Raw genomic sequence first — 20,000 nt, 5'->3', positions numbered from 1 at the left:
GTGATAAAATTGTTGTATTTATCTTATTCAATATGGGGGGCAGGGAGGTCTACATCTTAGTCTATGATAAAAATCAACATTCTCACTATTTTGTTGTCCTGCCAGGTAGAGACACAACAACTTCCTGCTATGACGTAAAGCCCTGGCTGTGTAGTGAGAGTTCTCCAAGGTTTCCTTCAAGGATCTCAAAGTCACGTCCATGTCCAAAGGCACAGAAGACAGTCTGAATGCATCTTGGTCTGATGGGAATAGAATAGGAGTGGGAACAGTATTAATTTGATGCGTGTGTGTGGGGGGGAGGGGGGAGGGGGGAGGGGGGAGGAGGGGGGGGGGATTAGAATGCATAACAACTTTGTATGTACAAAACTTTGAGATAAATATTCAACATTAATCTTTTTAGAGCCACATACCTTACCTCACCCACTGTTTCTGTCCCCTACTTTGGAAACTGAGCAAGAGAGATATTTGCTTTTATTTGCGATAGTAGTAATATTCAAGTAAAGCTGAAATCAAGTTCGAAAACAATAGCCTACAGCAAAATATTTAAGTACTCAGCTTGGACACTTTGGATATTTTTTTTTTACTACCATGAAAATAATTGATGATTGAAAGAAGATGCTGAAGTCACGTGTGTAATTTTGATTGCCTGAAAATCGTAAAATTATGTCTCAAATGATTTTAGTAGTTAGAACTACAATTATCATCTGTGTATGGATGATATAACAGATAATAAATATCGCCCTCATAATATACAATATCTAATTCTGGATGACCTAAGAAATATAATTATTATGTCTTCATTAATCATCCTCACATTTGTTCAAACCTAATTTGTTGATTCAGCTTTATTCCAAGGACAAAAAAAAACATAAGCAAAATCTTCTTCCATTACACAAATGAAGGATGGCTTTATAGAAAAGAGAATGGCTGGTTTTCTGAAGTCTTGAATAACAACGGATGATAAAAGCAATGTAAAATAGAAATTCTCCGTTTAGGACTTAGATTAAAGTCGAAACGTTTAATCTTGATAGTAAAGATCTTTCAAGAAAGCTTTCCTCAAATATCAAATTAAATTTGAAGCATAGAGTTCACGCCAGGGCCCTTCTATAGTGACTCTCTATTAGGCCATGGTTCATGCCCAAAATAATACTGTTTTGAGACAATGGGCCACATTTTCAGACCTGCCTACTATTATGAAAAATTCTTAGAATTACGAAATTTTGGCTCCAATTTCAGAATAACATGAGCATCTCTAAGTCAACAAAACTTATTGAAAATGAAAGTTGATGCCAGACTACATAGTTTTAAGGATTGTGAAGTGTTATTTAATCACTGTAAGGGTAAATTGTTAATATGTAAAGTTAACAACAGGGACCACTATTTACGTCTATCAAAAAACTACAAATTCTAATATTTTCAAGTAGGCAGTTATGCATATGTCTTACCAGCGTATGTGTCGTGGCCTAGAGGATCTATCTGTGCCCCTGGCTGGATGACAGTCAGGTTGTCTTTGTCAATCTGAATCTTTATCTGGGACTTTAGATAATCTTTGGCAGATATCACGCCACCCAGAGCCCTCATCAGGGCCTCGAAGTGGGGTTGGGGAGGTTGAGGACCCCCTGCTTGCTCAATACGGCGCTCCAGAAATCGCTGCGCTTGGACAATGAGCGGCAAAATCTGCTCCCCATAACGATGACTGAAAAGGTAAAAAAAAAAAAGAATCTATATAGCGCAATATCCACTAAACGTGCTCAAAGTGATTTACAAGGGGTCAGGAGCCTACAGCAACAGATAACATTTTAGAAGAGGCATGACGCCTGTTAGGTGATATCACAATTTTTTGTTGACAGAAACAACGCTGCAAATGGCCAGATATTCATTTTACACGTGAGTACAGTGAGATAATGAGTGTAAAGATCCTTTTGCAAGGACTCAACTATGTGCCATTCAGAGCAGGATTCGAATTCGAATATATATATAATGGATCCTGGGTCAATACAGTACAAAAACATTCCGACGAAATATCATTTTTGGAACATTGGTTTCCAAATTAAGAGTAATAAATAATACATTTCCTTTATTCATCCCCAAGGGGAAAGTTGACTTTAGGGTCTATTCCAAGGGAAGACTGGAAAAACACAGACATTAGCAGCAGTGCAGCGCTGCAATATGAGCTAGGGCGAGGTGACTTGCTCAAGGCCACACAACGAGGCAGGTAGTCGAACTCTGTACTTGTTGGGTATGAAACACCGTACGGCTGAGCCACGCTGCCCCTGATAAAACTAAAGCATAGGATTGGGTTTAAAATTGAATATAATGTCCAACATTCATCGCAAGGACTTGAGCGTTATATAACATGTGTTAAGTTTATAATCATGTGTGTTATAGACCATTTTGTAATTTGGCTTGCAGGCATCATTTCCTCTGGTACTGCATTTGTGTGTTACAGATACAAACACACACAAACAAGCATATTATACACAAACATATTATAGGTATTCATTCATCGACCTACAAAATGAATACATAAAATGAATACACACGACAAGCATATAAATACATATAAACACACACATACATACACACACACACACACACACACACACACACACAAACACGCACACACACACAGACATGCATTGATGCCAAAATAAAGATTTTTAAACCCTACAACAGATCCATGAAAAAATAAAACGGCATCCAATCTTACTTAGTGATGGCACTGAAGCGAAGCCCAATATCCACCAGCTTCTCCCACTTCTGCTCAAAGTACAGCAACTCCATCGTCCTCAAGGTCAGACGTCTGAGCCAACGCATGTCAACTGTATTAATGTCGTCAAGACCTGTGTCGAATTTGAGGCTAGCTCCGCCCCTTTCTGATTGAACGTCGCCTATCCACGAGTCGAAGTAACCACCCATTGTTTTACCGCGACTCTTAGCCTGGGAAGTAAGAGGAACGACGGAAAAAAAAAAAAAGATGACGGGTTAGCAGATTAAATGTGTGTGTGTGTGTGTGTGTGTGTTGTTGTTGTTGTTGTTGTTGTTGTTGTTTGTGTTTTCTTATAATTGTTATCTTTTAATTCTTTTTAAAAAACATTTTTGTGTGTTTGTTAATACTTAATTCTCCAACGCAGTTTACAAAAGTTAAAAAACAACTTCAATTCTGGTCATGAAAAATCTTAGCATTATTGTTGAGTGCAATGGAATAATGACTGATGGTGATTATTTTTCATCTTCAATATTTACATTCCCTTTACGTAAATCATTATGTTTGTGTACTGTATTCGCTACTTTGCTTTCCATCATTATGTTTGTGTACTGTATTCGCTACTTTGCTTTCCATCATTATGTTCTTGAGGTAGCCTATTGGTTGATTTATTGAATGATCACGTGATTTTTAAAGAAAAGGAGAATCTATTAAATTTCAATTAATTGAAAATCAACTTTAAACCTAAAACTTATTTCTTTTTTTTTTTCTTATTCATAAATTTAGGTATTATTTTCATTGCTTTCAACCCATTTTTTTTTTTTTTGCTCGATTCTATCTTTTTATAAACACAACCATCATAACATTGCATTTCAATAAACATTTAATAATATTTAATGAAATACATTTCAAAACACAGGAAAGCTGATATAAAATAATGCAGAGAAGTTCAAAACAAAGGAGCACATTTAATAACCGGTTTTGGGCAGTGTTATTTTTTTACCTTGAAAAACCAATATCATGTTTCATTAAATGGGCTGATTTAACGTTTGATTTGGGTAAAGCCGCATAAATGTTAATAAATAAATTTACAAGTTGTGAATAAATATATTTGAATTAAAGCGTATTATTGGACTGTGCTTTAAATTTATTGTATTTGATATGCATGATGTAAAAAAATTATAGCACTCCAAGGAAAAGTAATGGCAACAAGGTATTGTCAATTTTAGCTAAACATGGAAATATATTTTCTTCTAGACTTTGTCTCAAAATCTCATTGTCATCTAATATCCTTTTTTTTTAATGAATCACTGTGCTTTGTAACTTTAATGATGAAGAATTTGACCTGCTTTAAATAAAAAAGTAAATCATCTCCTAAGACTGGAACCCATAAGACTAACTCTCGAGTCGTTAATATAATATTTCTTGGTTACAAATGCTGGCATTTTTTTTTGATGATCAAAAACAAACAAACAAACTTGCGCCTTTTTGCAAACGGCACCAAAAGATCCCGTCGCCTAGGCATTCCATGAAGGAATATAGATAATCCATCAAACAGGATGTCGGATGTCAACAGGAATCACCCATGTTGTCCAATTGAGCAAATTGGGGGTTAATAATCCTGCCCAAGGAAAAAAAACGAAAGTACCTGAAGCGGGGTTCGAACCCAGAACCTTCTGGATCACAGTGCAATGCCTTAACCAATCAGCCACTTTTCCCCCCTCAAAAACAATGTTGATGAAAAATATAAAGTGCTATTTAAATTTGTAAATATCAAGTCTTGATTGTGGGATACAAATAAAGAGTATTTTCAGAAAAAGTATAATTGATTCAGTTTTAACAGTAAACGTCTAAATAACTGAACATTTTAGAAGCAAGTAAAGGCCGATATAAAAAAATAAAAAATCCTTTATTCATCCCATAGGGGAAATTTGTCTCTAGGGTCTATTCTAGTCTCTAGTCTAGGGCGAGGTGACTAGCTCAAGGCCACACAGCGCAGCGGCGTGTGATCGAACTTTGTACCTTTAGAGTACGAAGCAAAGACGGTATCGTTGAGCCATGCTGTTCCCTAAATAAATAAATATTTATTTATTTATTTATTTATCTATCTTTATCAAACTTTTGAGAGTTGTACGAGTAAGTCTATGTTAAATGTAAACAGCTAAACATCTGGAACTTCCAAAATATGAGTAGGCTACTTACCCTTGTCGCTTGTTTCTCTAGAGACTCCTGCAGAATTGCGATCATATCAAGCAGACAATCGCACGCCATGTAGAAGGGGTGCCATACCAAAGACCGCAGAATGTCCATGGTCAGCAAGCCTGGATCTCCTCCTGTCTGGTCAGCAGTAAAAGCTCTCAGGAGTGCTGTGTGAGCACAGTTCCAAAGGGCGCTACTGGCGTTCTGAAGCAGAGTCCAATGCTGACCTCGGTGAGCAAGAACCTGAGAGATTAAACGAATTTGAAAGGTTAGAGTTAGGCAAATATGTTTTTTTTTTGCAAACACTGTATAAATATAATAATGAATATAATAATAATAATAATAATAATAATAATAATAATAATAATAATAATAATAATAATAATAATAATAATAATAATAATAATAATAATAACTAATAATAATATAATAATAATAATAATAATAATAATAATAATAATAATAATAATAATAATAATAATAATATAATAATAATAATAATAATAATAATAATAATAATAATAATAATAATAATAATAATAATAATAATAATAATAATAATAATAATAATAATAATAATAATAATATAATAATAATAATAATAATAATAATAATATAATAATAATAATAATAATAATAATAATAATAATAATAATAATAATAATAATAACAATAATAATAATTATAATAATAATAATAATAATTATAATAACAATAATAGTAAAAATAAATGAGACTTGTTGAGTGCTTTACAAGTATCAAACATCTCAAAGTACGTTACAGAATCAATTACGATAGGAACAGAGGTAGTGTTTGTTTATAAATTAGCTTGATACATATTTGGTATTCAAAGACCAGAAAATTAGATCAGGCTTATTTTGCATTACTTCATTAATTACTTTCATAAAATTCATCAAATAAATAACAATGTGAAATTGAATGTAAGCTTCAATTTAATTACGAAAACAGATAAATCTTCGAGCAGCAACATTTACATAAAATGCATCAGTAAATTATACATGACATTGTTTCTTCTGAATAATTGTTTACCTTGGCCCCTATTTCTCATTAATTGCTTTTAATTCAGTATCATTCGTTTCATTTCACTGTTAAAATTATTTCTTTTTTATTAAAAATTGTTAGCTTAATTTTACTGGAAAAAAAAAGAAACCCTTAATTAAAAATTAAAAAATTTTTTTTTTTAATTTAAGCGTTGAAAAAACTGACCACAGCTCTCTTGAAATATGTAAATGTCTTTTCCAAGGCTTCAATAGTAGCTGCAGTTGTCAAGGGTGACGAATCTTCCTGAATCTTGGACGGATTGGTGGAAGTTAAACTCTTGTCAGACCTGTACGTTCTGGGTGTGTCCTCAATTTCCTGGGGGAGCGGGTACAAGGGAGGAGGCGGTGCCCCTATATTGATAAAAACAGACAAAAAAAATTGTTAAATAATTAGGAAATTATCTGCAGGCAGTTATGGGGATAACCTGTAATATAATCAAGCAGGCTCTCGAAGGGAACCCATAGGGCAAGAGGAAACGGGGTCGTCCATAACAGACTTGGAGGAGAAGCCTTCACCCAGATTTATGCATCTCCAATCTTACCTGGAGTGAGGCAAAGGTCTCTCTAAGGACAGAAGAAGATGAAAAAGTGCTGTTGATGCCCTATGCTTCGCCAGGAGTCAAGTTGTGGGGATGTTAGAGTGTTAAAAAGCTTTAAAGCTCTGTGATAGATTAGTGTCCTATCCAAAGGGTAGCAAGCAATTGCCATTGCCCATTTCAAACCATAGAAACCAGGATAAACTCCAGTTCTATGGACCTAATGACTCTGCAGGATTACTTAAACAATTAAAAAAGCTTGTATATGGGCCTGATAGTTCAGGTTATAATTTTTACCACAATAATTTTCACGTAACACATATCGGAGGTGATTTAACAAATCACTTCGAAAGAATTCCTTTGTTCAAAAGCTATACAAACTTGGAATTGACTAAAATTCGAAACGAAAAAAAAATATAGCAACTTTAAATAGATTTTTTCTTAATGTACTTGATAGTGAATTTCTTTTGATGAGTGAACATTTTTTGCACATAATGTCTTTTTTATTATCATCCAACTTATAGTACAATTTTAAATTCTTAATACAATTCTAATTTAGTGTCAAAATACATGAAATGTATAAACTCTGCTGAAATGCGGTTTTACAGAAAGATGATGACGATAAGCTGAAGGGAAAGAAGAACAAATAAAAGCATACTGGAAGAGCTGGAAGTCATGCCAGAGCTATCAAATGAAATCAAAAGGAGAAAACTCAGTTTTTTTTTTCGGTCATATATGCCGAAATCTATGCACACTAATGAAAAATGTGATACAGGGGAAAATGGAGGGCAAACGAAGAAGGGGAAGACCTAGGCCTAGTTATAAAAAAAACATCCTTGAATGGATAGAGATGAATGGAAGGGAATTATATGATAACGTCAACAGAAGAAGGGAATGGGCAGACATTTGTCATCGCAGAGTGCGGGCACCCAATGTCAACGAGGATGACGCTGGATAGTGAATGAGTGAGTGTCAAAAGGTCATTTGACTTACAAGGCCTACATTAATGATAGGCAAATACAATTGATGGTTTGATCATTACTAAACATTAACCAATCAAAATATTTCCTGCCATTTAGCCTGTTCTATCCCCTTGACTATTTATTTCCCGTCAACGAAAAGGCTGTGCAAATATTCCTTAATTCCAAAGCTACCTTCAATAAATGTCAAATAGACAAATAAGTCAGTCCCACACAGTTAGTGAGTATTTATCACAACATTTTGACACACCAATGAAGGAATTGCATCGCAACACCTGGTGACACTATGTATTTTTTCAATGGCCTGCGTTAAAATTATTATTGTTGCTCAGGATCTGTGGGTGTTTGTAGCCATCGTTATCTTAGAGCCTGACACTGACTGAAAAATGATGTCAAAAAATAATTCTTTGTCCACAAAAGAAAACAAATCATGAGTTGTATTCAAGAATTCAACCAATGAGATCACTCGTTTCCTTGAGCATTACTAAAGACAACTCACTAGGCGCTGGTAAATCAAAAAACAAATGACATCAAAAGATAAGTCTTAGTGGGTTGTAGTGTCAGACGATAAGTTAACAATGGCTACGGTTTGCTCAGGTGATAGTGATCGGCTGGGACCTAAGGTGGCTATGGGTCATCGGTTATTGTCTGAATTCAGGGACAAAATATAATTTATTTTACATTTTTGAGTAAAAAATAGAAGCACTGAAATGTTTATTCGACTAGTTTTTATAAAATATACGATAACTGACGTAATTTTAAAAAATTTATGCACTGTATGTTGATTGAATAACTGGAGACTCATACTATAAGATAATAGTAATTGTAATATCGCCTACAGGCACCATGTTAATAACTTCCTGGCATAGCAATAAGATGAATGAGGTTTAAATGAGCTTTTTTATATAGCGCAATATCCAGTAAATGTGCTCAAAGTGCTTGACAAAGGCTCCCTGACCAACAACAACATGTTACATGTAGAACGAGACATAATGCCTGTGAGACGATATTACATTTTTTTTCTGGACAGAGACAACGCTGTTAACAGCCAGGTATTCATTTTACACCCTGAGTATGGTGAGATAATGTGTCTTTTCCAAGGACTCAACTATGCACCGAGCGAGGCTCAAACCCAGGACCATCCTATCCGAAAGCGACTGTCATACCACTATACCACATAGCCGCACAATTATTACCTGTGGCTGCAGCAGCAGCAATCTCAATACCCGTTGTCTTGGGTCTGTCTCCGGTGTTCTGAGAGGACATGTTAGCCTTCATCGCATCAAAGTCGGAGTATCCACCATCAGGGGAGTTAAGCATGTCGTACTTGTGTTGAGTAGGTCCTCCTTCCCACCCTACAATCATCACACCAGCTGTTTCCAAGGTGAACCATTCCTGGTCCAAGAAGCTTGTTCTGGTTGATTAAATGAAATATTCATGAATCAAGGTTATAATATAAGAATACCATAATGTGTATTTTATTATAGGTTAGTCAATCACAAACATACAAGAAGCTTGCACATTATAACGAATGTACAAAATGTAAGTCGGTGAGTTTTGACATTCATTTTCAATATCTCCTAAATCAGGCAATATAGTTTTTGGTGGTAAATGAGTTGGTATTGCTGGTTGTTTTGTTAATAATGGCAGTGATGATAATTGTGGTAATGATGATGATGATGATGATGATGATAATGATGGTGATGATGATGGTGATGTTGATGATTATGATGATGATGATGATGATGATGATGTTGATGATGATGATAGATAACCATGATTCGAGGATTTCATTAGACTGGTATAACTTTGAAGATACTGAAATAAACATTGTATACCTAGAAATGTAACCCAGTAGAATTACAACTTCTTTCAGGTGGGAGGGAGGAGAGAGAGATACAGAGAGAGAGAGAGAGAGAGAGAGAGAGAGAGAGAGAGAGAGAGAGGGGAGAGAGAGAGAGAGAGAGACAGAGACAGAGAAAGACACACACAGAGAGAGAGAGAGAGAGAGAGAGAGAGAGAGAGAGAGAGAGAGAGAGAGAGAGAGAAAAGGGGGGAGGGGGATGGGATGTGTCCTGAACTATACAATGTTCCACACTTTTACATTCTCAATGATAAAAATTATTAAGATTGAATCAGTTAGCATCTCTTGCCCTCAATTTCATACAATATCTTTAATATGACTACTTAGTTTTCTAGCGGATATAATATCATTATCTCTCTTTTTTTGTTAATAATTTTTTAAATGAGCTTTTATATAGAGCAATATCCACTAAACGTGCTCAAAGCACTTTACAAAGGGTCCCTGACAAACAGCAAGACGTAACATGTAGAACAAAACATGACGCCTGTTAGGCGATATGACAATTTTTTTCCAACAGAAACAATGCTGTCAATGGCAAGGTACTTATTTTACACCTGAGTATGGTGAGAGAATGGGAGTAAAGAGCCTTTTCCAAGGACTCGACTATGCACCGAGTGAGGCTCGAACCCAGGACCTTCCGATCCGAAAGCGGGTGTCATACCACAAGACCACATAGCCGCACATTATCTCTCTCTTCTCTCAATATTCTCTTCTCTTCCCAGCCATCACCCCCTTCCTTTCTTGAATGTCTTACTTGTTCATCTGCGTCCCCATGGCTCCCAGAAGCTTCTCCCTCTTCTCCAATTTCTGCAAGAACGTGCTGAAATGACTCAAGCCATGGATGATGTTCAGCTGCATTACAAAGGGGGAAAAAAATGTAAAGGTGACAAAAAAAAGGAGACATTGAGAGCCAAATACCCATGGGGCTATCCCAGTTTCTAAAGTAATTGCTTGCTAGTCTCTCTAGATGAGGCACTAACCTATCGTAAATTATTCAGTCCGATCTAAGCTTTGACCCCTGCCAACCAAATCACTGCTGGGGTGTATTTGGGAGTGAGGATGGGGAAAGGTGAAAAGAATCTTGACTGTATCCAGTGATGAAACTTGTCTCTTTGCTTGTGAAATTGAGATATTTTTTTTTCTGACTTCCCTGTCCACCCAGTAGTGATTTGGGTAGCTTGGTCTGTTAGATCAGGTGGAAAGTACTTTGCAATATTAATACAGATAATATTATATATTATATATATATATAAAGCGTAAAACGGACAATATCAATTGTTTATTGTCAATATATATAGGATATACTCCAGCTCCATGGGCTTGATAACTCTGAAGGACTACTGTTAATTGTGATTTTCAATGTTAAACTTAAATCAGAATAATAGTAAGACAATGATTGAACACGGTTGACAGAAAACAGATATGCACAGTCCCAAACACCAAATCGTCACTGTCATTTATGCCCTATTGCATCATACTGGTATTATGTTCGGGTGAAGGGGATGCCAAAAAGTGATTTAAAAGTTAACACATTACAAGAATAAGAGGTTTGTTTGAATTTTTGTAATCTATGGAACTTTGTTCTTTCTTCCTCTACCAAAAACAAAAATTTTACACATTTAAAAAAATATTTTGACTATAAATTCAAGTTTGGAAATCTAAATCACCATTAGACATCACCGTTTTGCAGTGGTAAGTCACATTTACGATTTAAACTTTACCTGGCTCCTCCAAGGCATCTCATCAAGGGTGATTTTCCTCAGTCGGATACGTCGGTTCTTGACACGGTACATGTCCACAAAGTATAGGGTAAACAAGTCCAAGGCCTGGAAAGAAGAGTTCATTTGTATAATAACCCTCTTAGGATAGATTACACTCTTAACTAAATTAACCCTTTGATTTGATTTTCCAATCATTCTGATGAGTATCCATGATTTATTCATTTCATTTTTCTTGTATTCGCTTGCTGCGTCGATATATTTTCATTTTCCCCCTTTTCTTTATTAAATAAGAGAGAAGAAAAAAAAACGACAAAAGAAAAGAAAGAAAAAAACCCAGTTAACTTCTCTTTCATTTTGGACTAAATGTTATTATTTATTCTTTAGAAAAAAAGTTATTAGCTTATATAACAAATTCAAAGATGGCACCTGGCTCTTGAAACATGATCAAATAGTACAAAAACACGTCTGAAATTTCATTATAAAACAAGCCATTTTAATTACTTTACTTAATGATAATGTAATAAATATGGCTTGAATATCTTTATCATAATTTCTACCATGTAATATACAGGGATGCCAAATGATTTTTTAAACAAAAACCTTGAAAATGAGCAGAGCGCATCACATCTAACGAACCCTTGTAATTGTTCAAATTAAAACATCTCCCTTAACTCTCCCTTTTCCTTTCCTTTGCAAGTGTATGGGGCCTTTTTTTTTTTCATCAATTTTAATAATATCTATTTCTGTCTTGAGAAGAAGGGCCTACAGTGCCTTATTAGTAGAGACAGGAAAAACTGCTGAGGTGTGAACTGATATGTGAAAAAAAAAACAGAGAAAAGTCGAAAAATCAATGAAGAAAAATAAACATGATGAAATTTAAAAGTATTGAAGAGAAAATTCTGAAAAGATAAAATATCTTTTAACAGAAACAACACCCTGTGCCTAAAAATTGCCGTGATCTATTCAGCATCTAAAACATCAAAGATTTACCCTCAGCTCCTCCTCCTCTTGTTGTTGTCGGGATAATTCACTCATGCTGTCTGTGATGCCCAAAGGCTGTAAAAATTAAAGGAAATATCAAAATTAAATCGTAATAATATATATATATATATATATATTATATATATATATATATATATATATATATATTATATATATATATATATATATTATATATATATATATAGTGGTGTCCCAAAAAAATGTATTCACATGAAGAAAAATTGTAAGCGTGGAATTTCTTAAAATTTAATTATTTTGCGTTTTAAAATATTTGTAAGTATCATTTTATTGTTTTTTTCACTGTATTTTAATTACATTTTATAATAATAACTGCATATTATTAAATCCCATATTTATTATTTTAGATGTGTATACATTTTTTTAGGACACCATATATATATACATATATATATATATATTATATATATATATATATATAATATATGTAAAAATTATAAAAAACGAAAACCATGAAATAATAGTGGTCAACTTTTTGATAAAAGGAGCTATTTATAAAATATTTCAAGTATAATTATGATCAACTTCTAACGTGAAATATTATATATATATATGAATATATAATAATATGAATAGATAAAATGGAAGCTTGCTATTGGTCACGTTCTTTCTTTAACAGCGAGAAAAGGTGACAGGGGGAATAGAAAATTATATATCTTTTTAATCACACTTTACCTCCGAAATTATATTATATTGAAGTTCTACCTCTCATCAGGGTTGATCCTTAATTATCTTGGAATCATCTTTACAAATACTTAGCCACTTTAATTAGCTCTTTTTTTTTTTTTTTGTCTGATAGTTTTCAAAAATCGCTTCAGTAATCACTCCAATTTCTTTTAATTCTATGTTTTGGTTGTTGTTGTTGTTGTAACGGCTGCCTTAAGGACCATACACGATCCTTGTGAATCTTTAATGTTAGTTTTGAAAATTAATTCAAACTCTTCTAAATGCATGACTTTTGGGGGTTTTTTACTGGCCGTTTTCTGTCTTTTTTGTTGTTTTCTTTTATTTTTTTTTTTTTTTTTTTTTTGGGGGGGGGGGGGGGGGGGGGGAGGAGGAGGGGGGTTACTGTCAGTTCAACACTATAAATGTTAATATTATTATTTCCTTTGTAGCCTATATCATTCTGTAACCAATTGAACAGTGGCTTTCCAAAACTCCCTAACTCCGTTTTTCCTATTTTGAGATATTGAGGATTATTTTCCTTAAACTTTCTCATTCGGCTATTATTTCATCATATTTAAAATTGAATTGAAAGAAATCAAAGAGAATTCTTGTGTCAATAGATGCTTAACATTAAATTTAACGAGTTTTGGAAAACTAGTCTTCAATTAAAGCAATAAATATGGAAGAGATGGGGGGGGAGGGTTGGGATGGGTGGAATATGTAAATAAATCGTTAATGTATAGCATTCAACTAGAAAGAAGCCTTATAAATGATTTCACCTTGTATTTATTCTTTTTCTTCATAGTTGTTCTACTGGAAGTCTTAGTGGTTCCATCTTTACCACTAGCTTTAGCAGCCCTCGGAGTGGAGTCCTAAAATATAAATAATCAAAATATAACATGCGTAACCTGTGCCTCACACCGGTATTATGTCGGGGTGATCTAGGCACTAACATTATTTAAGATAGTTGATTATAGTGAGCCTTTGGTTACATTTTAAATTTTAATAAAATTTCTAAAAGTGGCAAAAATTCAATTTCAGATTTTAACGACAAAGTTATAATTTGCTGTCTGGTTACGGGATCCTGTTGTATGACACTTGCCTTCAGACTAGAAGGTCAAGAGATTAATCCCGCTCTGAGCAGTAAATAATTGAGTCCTTGGAAATGCTCTTTACTCGCATTTTTTCGTTGTTCTCTTGTCTAAAATGAATACCTGTACCTCATGGGCAGCATTGTGCTTGTCTGAAATAAAAATTGTAATATTGCCAAGCAGGCGTCATGTCTTGTCCTAAAAGTTAATTGTATGCTATTGGCTAGTGACTAATAGTAAAGTGTTTTAAGCATGCTAGGTGAATATTGTGCTATATAAATGAATAAATACTTATGTTTCGAGGAGTATTTTTGGTTGTTTTTTTTTTTTAGGTGATAGATCACATTTGAAAAATTTTTAAAAAGCAATAAAATAGAAACGTGACAATGAGACACCAATTGGATAATTCCATCCATGCAAATCCAGTCTCGAGTTGGACTGCATTGCTGTTTTATTTGTTGCAGTTTAAAATGGGCTCTACTAAAAATGTTCAAAATTGTTTCTTGTTTCATAATATGAAGCTTGTAATGATAAAGATACCATAAGATCAAATTTACATAAGAAATCCATTAAAGGAATTACATTGTTATATACATGACGTCTGCTACTGTATTGACTTAGAAGGCCTTGTGCAAGAAATGTAACTATTATTGCTCATTTGAAGATATTTCATATAGATGATGCCTACGATAGAGGCATATCAGCAATTAGGGAAATGAAAAATATAATATTCTCTCCACCATAGACTTTAGCCATTACCTTTTCCTTGCTGTATTCAACCATGGCGGCAGCAAACTTTTTGGGGTCATCTCCAGTCACAGTTATGGCCCCTGGTTGTTTATTCAAGAAAGCTTTGGAGCCAATGATGCCTTCGTTTCGTCTGAGGTAAAAAAAAAAAAGAAGAAGAAAAAAAGAGCATCAGCATCCCATCATAAAATTTGTATTAAATTATCAAAAAAAAAAAAAAAAAAGAAAGAAAGAAATAAGTGTATACTGGGATAGGAATGTTATTTTTGTTTTTATTTTCTTATATATGATCTATCTAAAAATAATGATGAAAGATGAAACAAGCTTGTATTTGAATAATTGTTTGTTGTATATTGTGCTCTTAATGGAAAATGAGGCAACACAAAAAAAAAACAAAAAAAAAACATCATTGCATGATTTTAGTGATGAGGTCAAAATCGTTTCTATATATATGACCCATCGTTTCAACAGTTGTGCTTCTTCTTTTTTTTTATGCTAAGATGCTAGAAGTTGTGAGCCTCCTCAATTATGAACAAATTACCAAACATGGAGTGTTTCAGACTCAAAACCCTTCTTCAGCTAATAACAAATAACAAATAATATTAATACATCACTTAAAAGCCAGATATACGACAATCACACGGACTACAATGACACATATTTCTATTCCACTCGTCTATTTCTTTACGTACCAAATTTTATCCATTTTGAAAAAAAATCTGCTCCATTCTTTCACAAGGGCTCTTGTTACCTAGTGAACACTTCTATCTGTTTACATTCCAATATTGTATTTGCTGACTAGATGTACCTGATACACTTTCTGACATCAGACTGGACTATTAGAGATGTATTAATGTATTGACTGTTTTTGCTATTGGGGGTCCCGATAGCTCAGTTGGTAGAGCACTCACTTCACACGCAATGGGACCAGGTGCAGTCGAGATTTTTTTCTGACCCCCTGTCCCCCAGCATTCAATGGGTAGCCGAGTCTGTTAGATTTGGCAGAAAGTACTTTGCAATAGACTAGCATCCTAACCAAAGGATAGCAAGCAATTGCTATTGTCTAAATCACGCTATAGAAACTGGGATAAACTCCGGCTCCAAGGGCCCAATGGCTCTGAAGGACTAACTAAACTTAACTGTTTTTGTTATTGGCTGAAGAAGGGTTTTGAGCCCAAAATGCCCCATGTTCATTATTTTGTACATTTTTTTGAAGCTTGTAATATTTTCATTTTTTTGTTCATTGCTATTTATTTGTGTATTTCTGACTCCAAATCTAATCCAACACTTACTTTGAGAGCCAGTTGGATCCGTCTTCACACCACAATACTACTTGATCTGCCAAGCCTTCCGTAAGACCTTTCTGAGCAACATGAACAAGGAATTCCAAGTAACGTTGTCGGCGCTTAAACTTGACCACTGAGGGACAGAAATGTAATACTTTTGCATACCTCTCAAAGCCAAACAAAAGTCTTTATATATATATATATATATATATTATATAATGATATATTATATTATATATAATATATATATATATAATTACTATTTTTTTTTTTTTTTTTTTTTTTTTTTTAATTATTGAAATGCTTCTAACAAGAAACATAAAATTGGTATGAGTCAAGGACTCACAATTTCCCCCACAATTTATTATTTTTATTATCAATATTATTTTTTATAAATATTATTTAAATTCAATTATTGTTTGGTTGTTTATTTGTATCTCATTTATCTCATTCCTCTTATATATACAATATATACACAATAATATCACAAAGATAAGAGACAAAGGCGTCATGGTACAAGTGAAAAGCTTGCAGTAAATTACAAACTCCTTTTCAATGATAATACAACATAGCTTTCAATTTAATGAATAGTTGATTATCATACTATCGGGAATGATGGTAAATCATCAAGTTTCTGTTCTTACCCTCTTTAAAGGCGATAAAGCTGGGCAAGTAGGCGATGTAAGCATGAAGAATGCTGGGATCTTCACTGCCTGTTAACTCATGCTCGGCTGTGGCTGTTGGAGTTTGGAAAGAGGGTGGGATAGGAAAAGAGGAAAGTGTTGTTATTTGAAGTAAAAATATTCTAAATGGCACACTATAATTTAATTTGGATGTGAAGATTCAAATTTTGTTTTTAAATAAGTAAAATGCATGGCGTCAGTACCATGTAAACAAGGAGAGAGAGAAAAAAAAAAAAGAGAGAGAGAGAGAGAGAGAGAGAGAGAGAGAGAGAGAGAGAGAGAGAGAGAGACAGAGAGACAGAGAGACAGAGAGAGAGAGAGAGAGAGAGAGAGAGAGAGAGAGAGAGAGAGAGAGAGAGAGAGAGAGAAAGAGAGAGAGAGAGAGAGAAAGAGATAACATCACAAACCAGCCTTGGTGACACTCAGCATGTGAGCTTCAAGGGCTTTCAGCTCTTCGTTGACAGGGTCGTCCAGATCATCCTTACTGGCAGACTTCTTGGATATGAGAGGAAGTGGCTTCTTCTTACCGCCCTTGCCTGGGGCAGCAGAATCTGAAAGTGAAAAGAGAAGATGATAGGCAGTTTGAAGGATTACGAATGTCTGAAACTACATTGAGGTGATGGGTCCAAAAATGTATACCACTGTCTTAGTATGTTATCATATCCGGATGAACTAGGCATTGAAATAAAATAAATGAATTTTGTTCTTCTTTCAGCTTATCACGCATTTTACAGGGTTGCCATAATGAATGCCACATCTCCATGCATCTCGGTTCAGCGCATCATCTTCCTCCAGGCCCAGTTCTTTCATATCATCCTTTACCTTATCCCACCATCTAGTCTTTGGGCGTCCCTTTTTCCTCTTTCCCGCTATTTGTAAGTCCAATACTTTCCTTCCCACCCAGCCATTTATGTGGTGCAACCCAGCACCATGAGAGGCCGGTCATGACAAGCCCGAATAAATGGGAGAGTTTGCTCAGGAAGGGCATCCTGGCAGTAAAACTCAAGCCACAACTAATGAATGAATGAATGAAATAAAATGAATGAATAGAAACTATAAAAAGAGAATTTATATAGACCAGTTGGTAGAGCACTCACTTAACAAACAAGAGAGACTAGTATTATTTTGCATTGTATTAATATAATGGGAGTTACATTTATTTTTAAAATATTTTCTTTATCACTGTATTGGCTCACTTAGACACCCTTAATTTTTAAATCAAGCTTTTCTAGTCATACCTGGGGCATTACTTCCAGTTTCGGGTGCTTCATCCGCCTCAGTCGCCTGTCCATCTACTTGTTTGGTGTCCGATTCAGTTACCAGAAGTCGTCTGCCAGACTCAATGATGTTGTTGGCCAAGAATTTCTGACCCCAAGTACGCAAGACCTGCAAAAAACAGAAGGGAATGAATAGAAAGTTGAAGGTAAATTCATGATAACGGGCATAATACTTCAAGGCTGTTGAACATCAACTATTCAAAGAAGTGACAAATTTGGGATCAGGCACTGAAGTAAGATAATTATCTGAAAAATGTGTGTATAGAAACGTCGAGGAAGACTGATTTTTTGGATGTTTTTTTTTTTCTTGTTTTTTTTTTTTGCTTTGTCTGGCACTGTTCCATATAAAGTTTTTCAGATACACCCCTCCTAGTCCAATGGCGAAAATAAAAGAATTTCAAGTGTGTACAGACCTGTCAACTGAAGATTTGAAAATTCGTAGTTTTCAGGGCGAGAAAAAAAATAGAAGCCACTAGATATATCTGGCTATATAATTTACCAATTTGCCTTCTGGAGAGTTAAATACGGATTCAAAGTCCTTCTTATATATTTGCTCTGCCTCAAATATTGTTTCGTTAGTACAAGACTACTTTTTGAATAAAATATGTTTATGTAACTCTACAGGTAAAGCCAAAAAATCGTAATTCTATGAATTTACGTAGCAATGGGCAGGTCTGATTGATGGGAATATTAATATGTAAAAAAAAAAAAAACACTCCTAAAAACGTTTAAACATGCATTTGCATACCTTAGCTAGATGGTAGGTGATACAGGCAATCATATGATTGAGACTATCTGCAATGGACCCTTGCCTCTTCTGGATTAGGCCAGGAGGTATTTCCATCAGCACAGCATGGCATCGCTGCAGGATCTGTGAATTCATGAAGCAAAATATGTAAGAGGTCCTCATCTTGCAATCTTAAATATAGTGTTGAGTACCAAAAATAAAGAAAGATAATTGTGATCGCATGTCCATTCCATGTTCCACCCCATATAACATGGCATTAAGAACATTACGTCAGAGTTTCAGGAAATATTTTATAAACATCATTGGGCTGATATGCAAATAAAAATCAACCAGAAAAAAATGTTAATCGTTAATAATTTTAAAAAATAAACAAAATATGAAAGACATCCAATATTCGCCGTCATTCTTTTGTTAAATTACCACTGTATTATCGCTGATTTTTTGTTCTTTCATAAATTAAATGTCCTAATGTTAATCATTTTGACATCAAACTCTAAAACTAAAGAGAAGGATCAGATATATAAAATTTAAATATGTTTTACATTAAATATTTTATTGTGTGCTCATTAAAGATAATCTTATTATATTTATTATTTTGGCGAGAAAGTTCTGATATTATTGAATATTACTTTTAATCGATTATAAACCCATTCCTACCTGAATCACGGGAAGCGAGGGAATCTTGTAATACAGCATAGGTGCCAACAGTCCATAGATTTGAACCACTGCCTGTAAGGCCAGGTTTGCCTCATTGAGCCACCCTGCCAACTCCACGGCAACCAGCATCCTTTCACACTGGTGCAAACGCTGAATTTGCCGATCGTAGAGGGCGCCCTTGTCACAAACGATGTCACAGAAGAGCTGACATTGTCGCACAGCAATGTCAATATTGATGAAGATGCTGGTCAAAAACTGTCTCAGCAAAACGGGTGAGGAAAGGCACACTGCTCTTTGGTTTAGTCTGAAAAAAAAACAAAAAAAAAAAAAAACAGAAGCTCAAAATATAAGACAAATCGACTCAAAAAACGTCATCATATCAAGGTGAAATTGAATGTAAGCTACAATTTGATATACAAAAAAAAAAAGATAAAATGGATGTTTCGGGTTTCCCCTTTATCAACAAAACAGGACGAATGAAACACTACAGACGAATGAGATAATGTGGTAGTGGCGCTGTTAAGAGAATGCATTCATCTTAACAATGCCACTACAACATTATCTTATTCGTCTGTAGTGTTTCATTCATCCTGTTTTGTTGATAAATGGGAAACCCGAAGCGTCCATTTTATCTGTTTTCAAATATTAATTTGAAGCTTATATTCAATTTCACATTGTTATTTATTTCTTCGAGCTTCAAGCAGCAACATTTACATTATATCAAGGAAAACCTTATGCTTAAAATTTCGTTTTAAGC

The 20,000-nt window shown here is 34.4% G+C and overlaps 1 protein-coding gene across 10 annotated transcripts in view; it reads right to left on the bottom strand.

The window, feature by feature from the left end:
- Window positions 1–20,000, bottom strand: part of LOC144975206 (cilia- and flagella-associated protein 54-like) — a 100,417-nt gene that overhangs the window by 47,443 nt on the left and 32,974 nt on the right. For all 10 annotated transcript variants that reach the window (XM_078919053.1, XM_078919057.1, XM_078919047.1 and 7 more), the window contains 17 exons: window positions 19,244–19,547; window positions 18,587–18,709; window positions 17,800–17,947; window positions 16,969–17,112; window positions 16,523–16,615; window positions 15,885–16,011; window positions 14,605–14,725; window positions 13,534–13,626; window positions 12,059–12,124; window positions 11,069–11,173; window positions 10,102–10,199; window positions 8,680–8,897; window positions 6,134–6,318; window positions 4,910–5,149; window positions 2,711–2,940; window positions 1,446–1,696; window positions 87–239 (listed from right to left, as the gene is read on the bottom strand). In XM_078919053.1, coding sequence (XP_078775179.1) covers window positions 87–239; window positions 1,446–1,696; window positions 2,711–2,940; window positions 4,910–5,149; window positions 6,134–6,318; window positions 8,680–8,897; window positions 10,102–10,199; window positions 11,069–11,173; window positions 12,059–12,124; window positions 13,534–13,626; window positions 14,605–14,725; window positions 15,885–16,011; window positions 16,523–16,615; window positions 16,969–17,112; window positions 17,800–17,947; window positions 18,587–18,709; window positions 19,244–19,547 — 2,699 coding nt within the window. The remainder of the gene's footprint in view (window positions 1–86; window positions 240–1,445; window positions 1,697–2,710; window positions 2,941–4,909; window positions 5,150–6,133; window positions 6,319–8,679; window positions 8,898–10,101; window positions 10,200–11,068; window positions 11,174–12,058; window positions 12,125–13,533; window positions 13,627–14,604; window positions 14,726–15,884; window positions 16,012–16,522; window positions 16,616–16,968; window positions 17,113–17,799; window positions 17,948–18,586; window positions 18,710–19,243; window positions 19,548–20,000) is intronic.

Source organism: Berghia stephanieae, chromosome 6 (assembly GCF_034508935.2).
Source record: "Berghia stephanieae isolate SIO BIC M18660-M18661 chromosome 6, UCSD_Bste_1.3, whole genome shotgun sequence".
NCBI lineage: Eukaryota > Metazoa > Mollusca > Gastropoda > Nudibranchia > Aeolidiidae > Berghia > Berghia stephanieae.
This window is presented reverse-complemented; position numbering and strand designations above follow the sequence as displayed.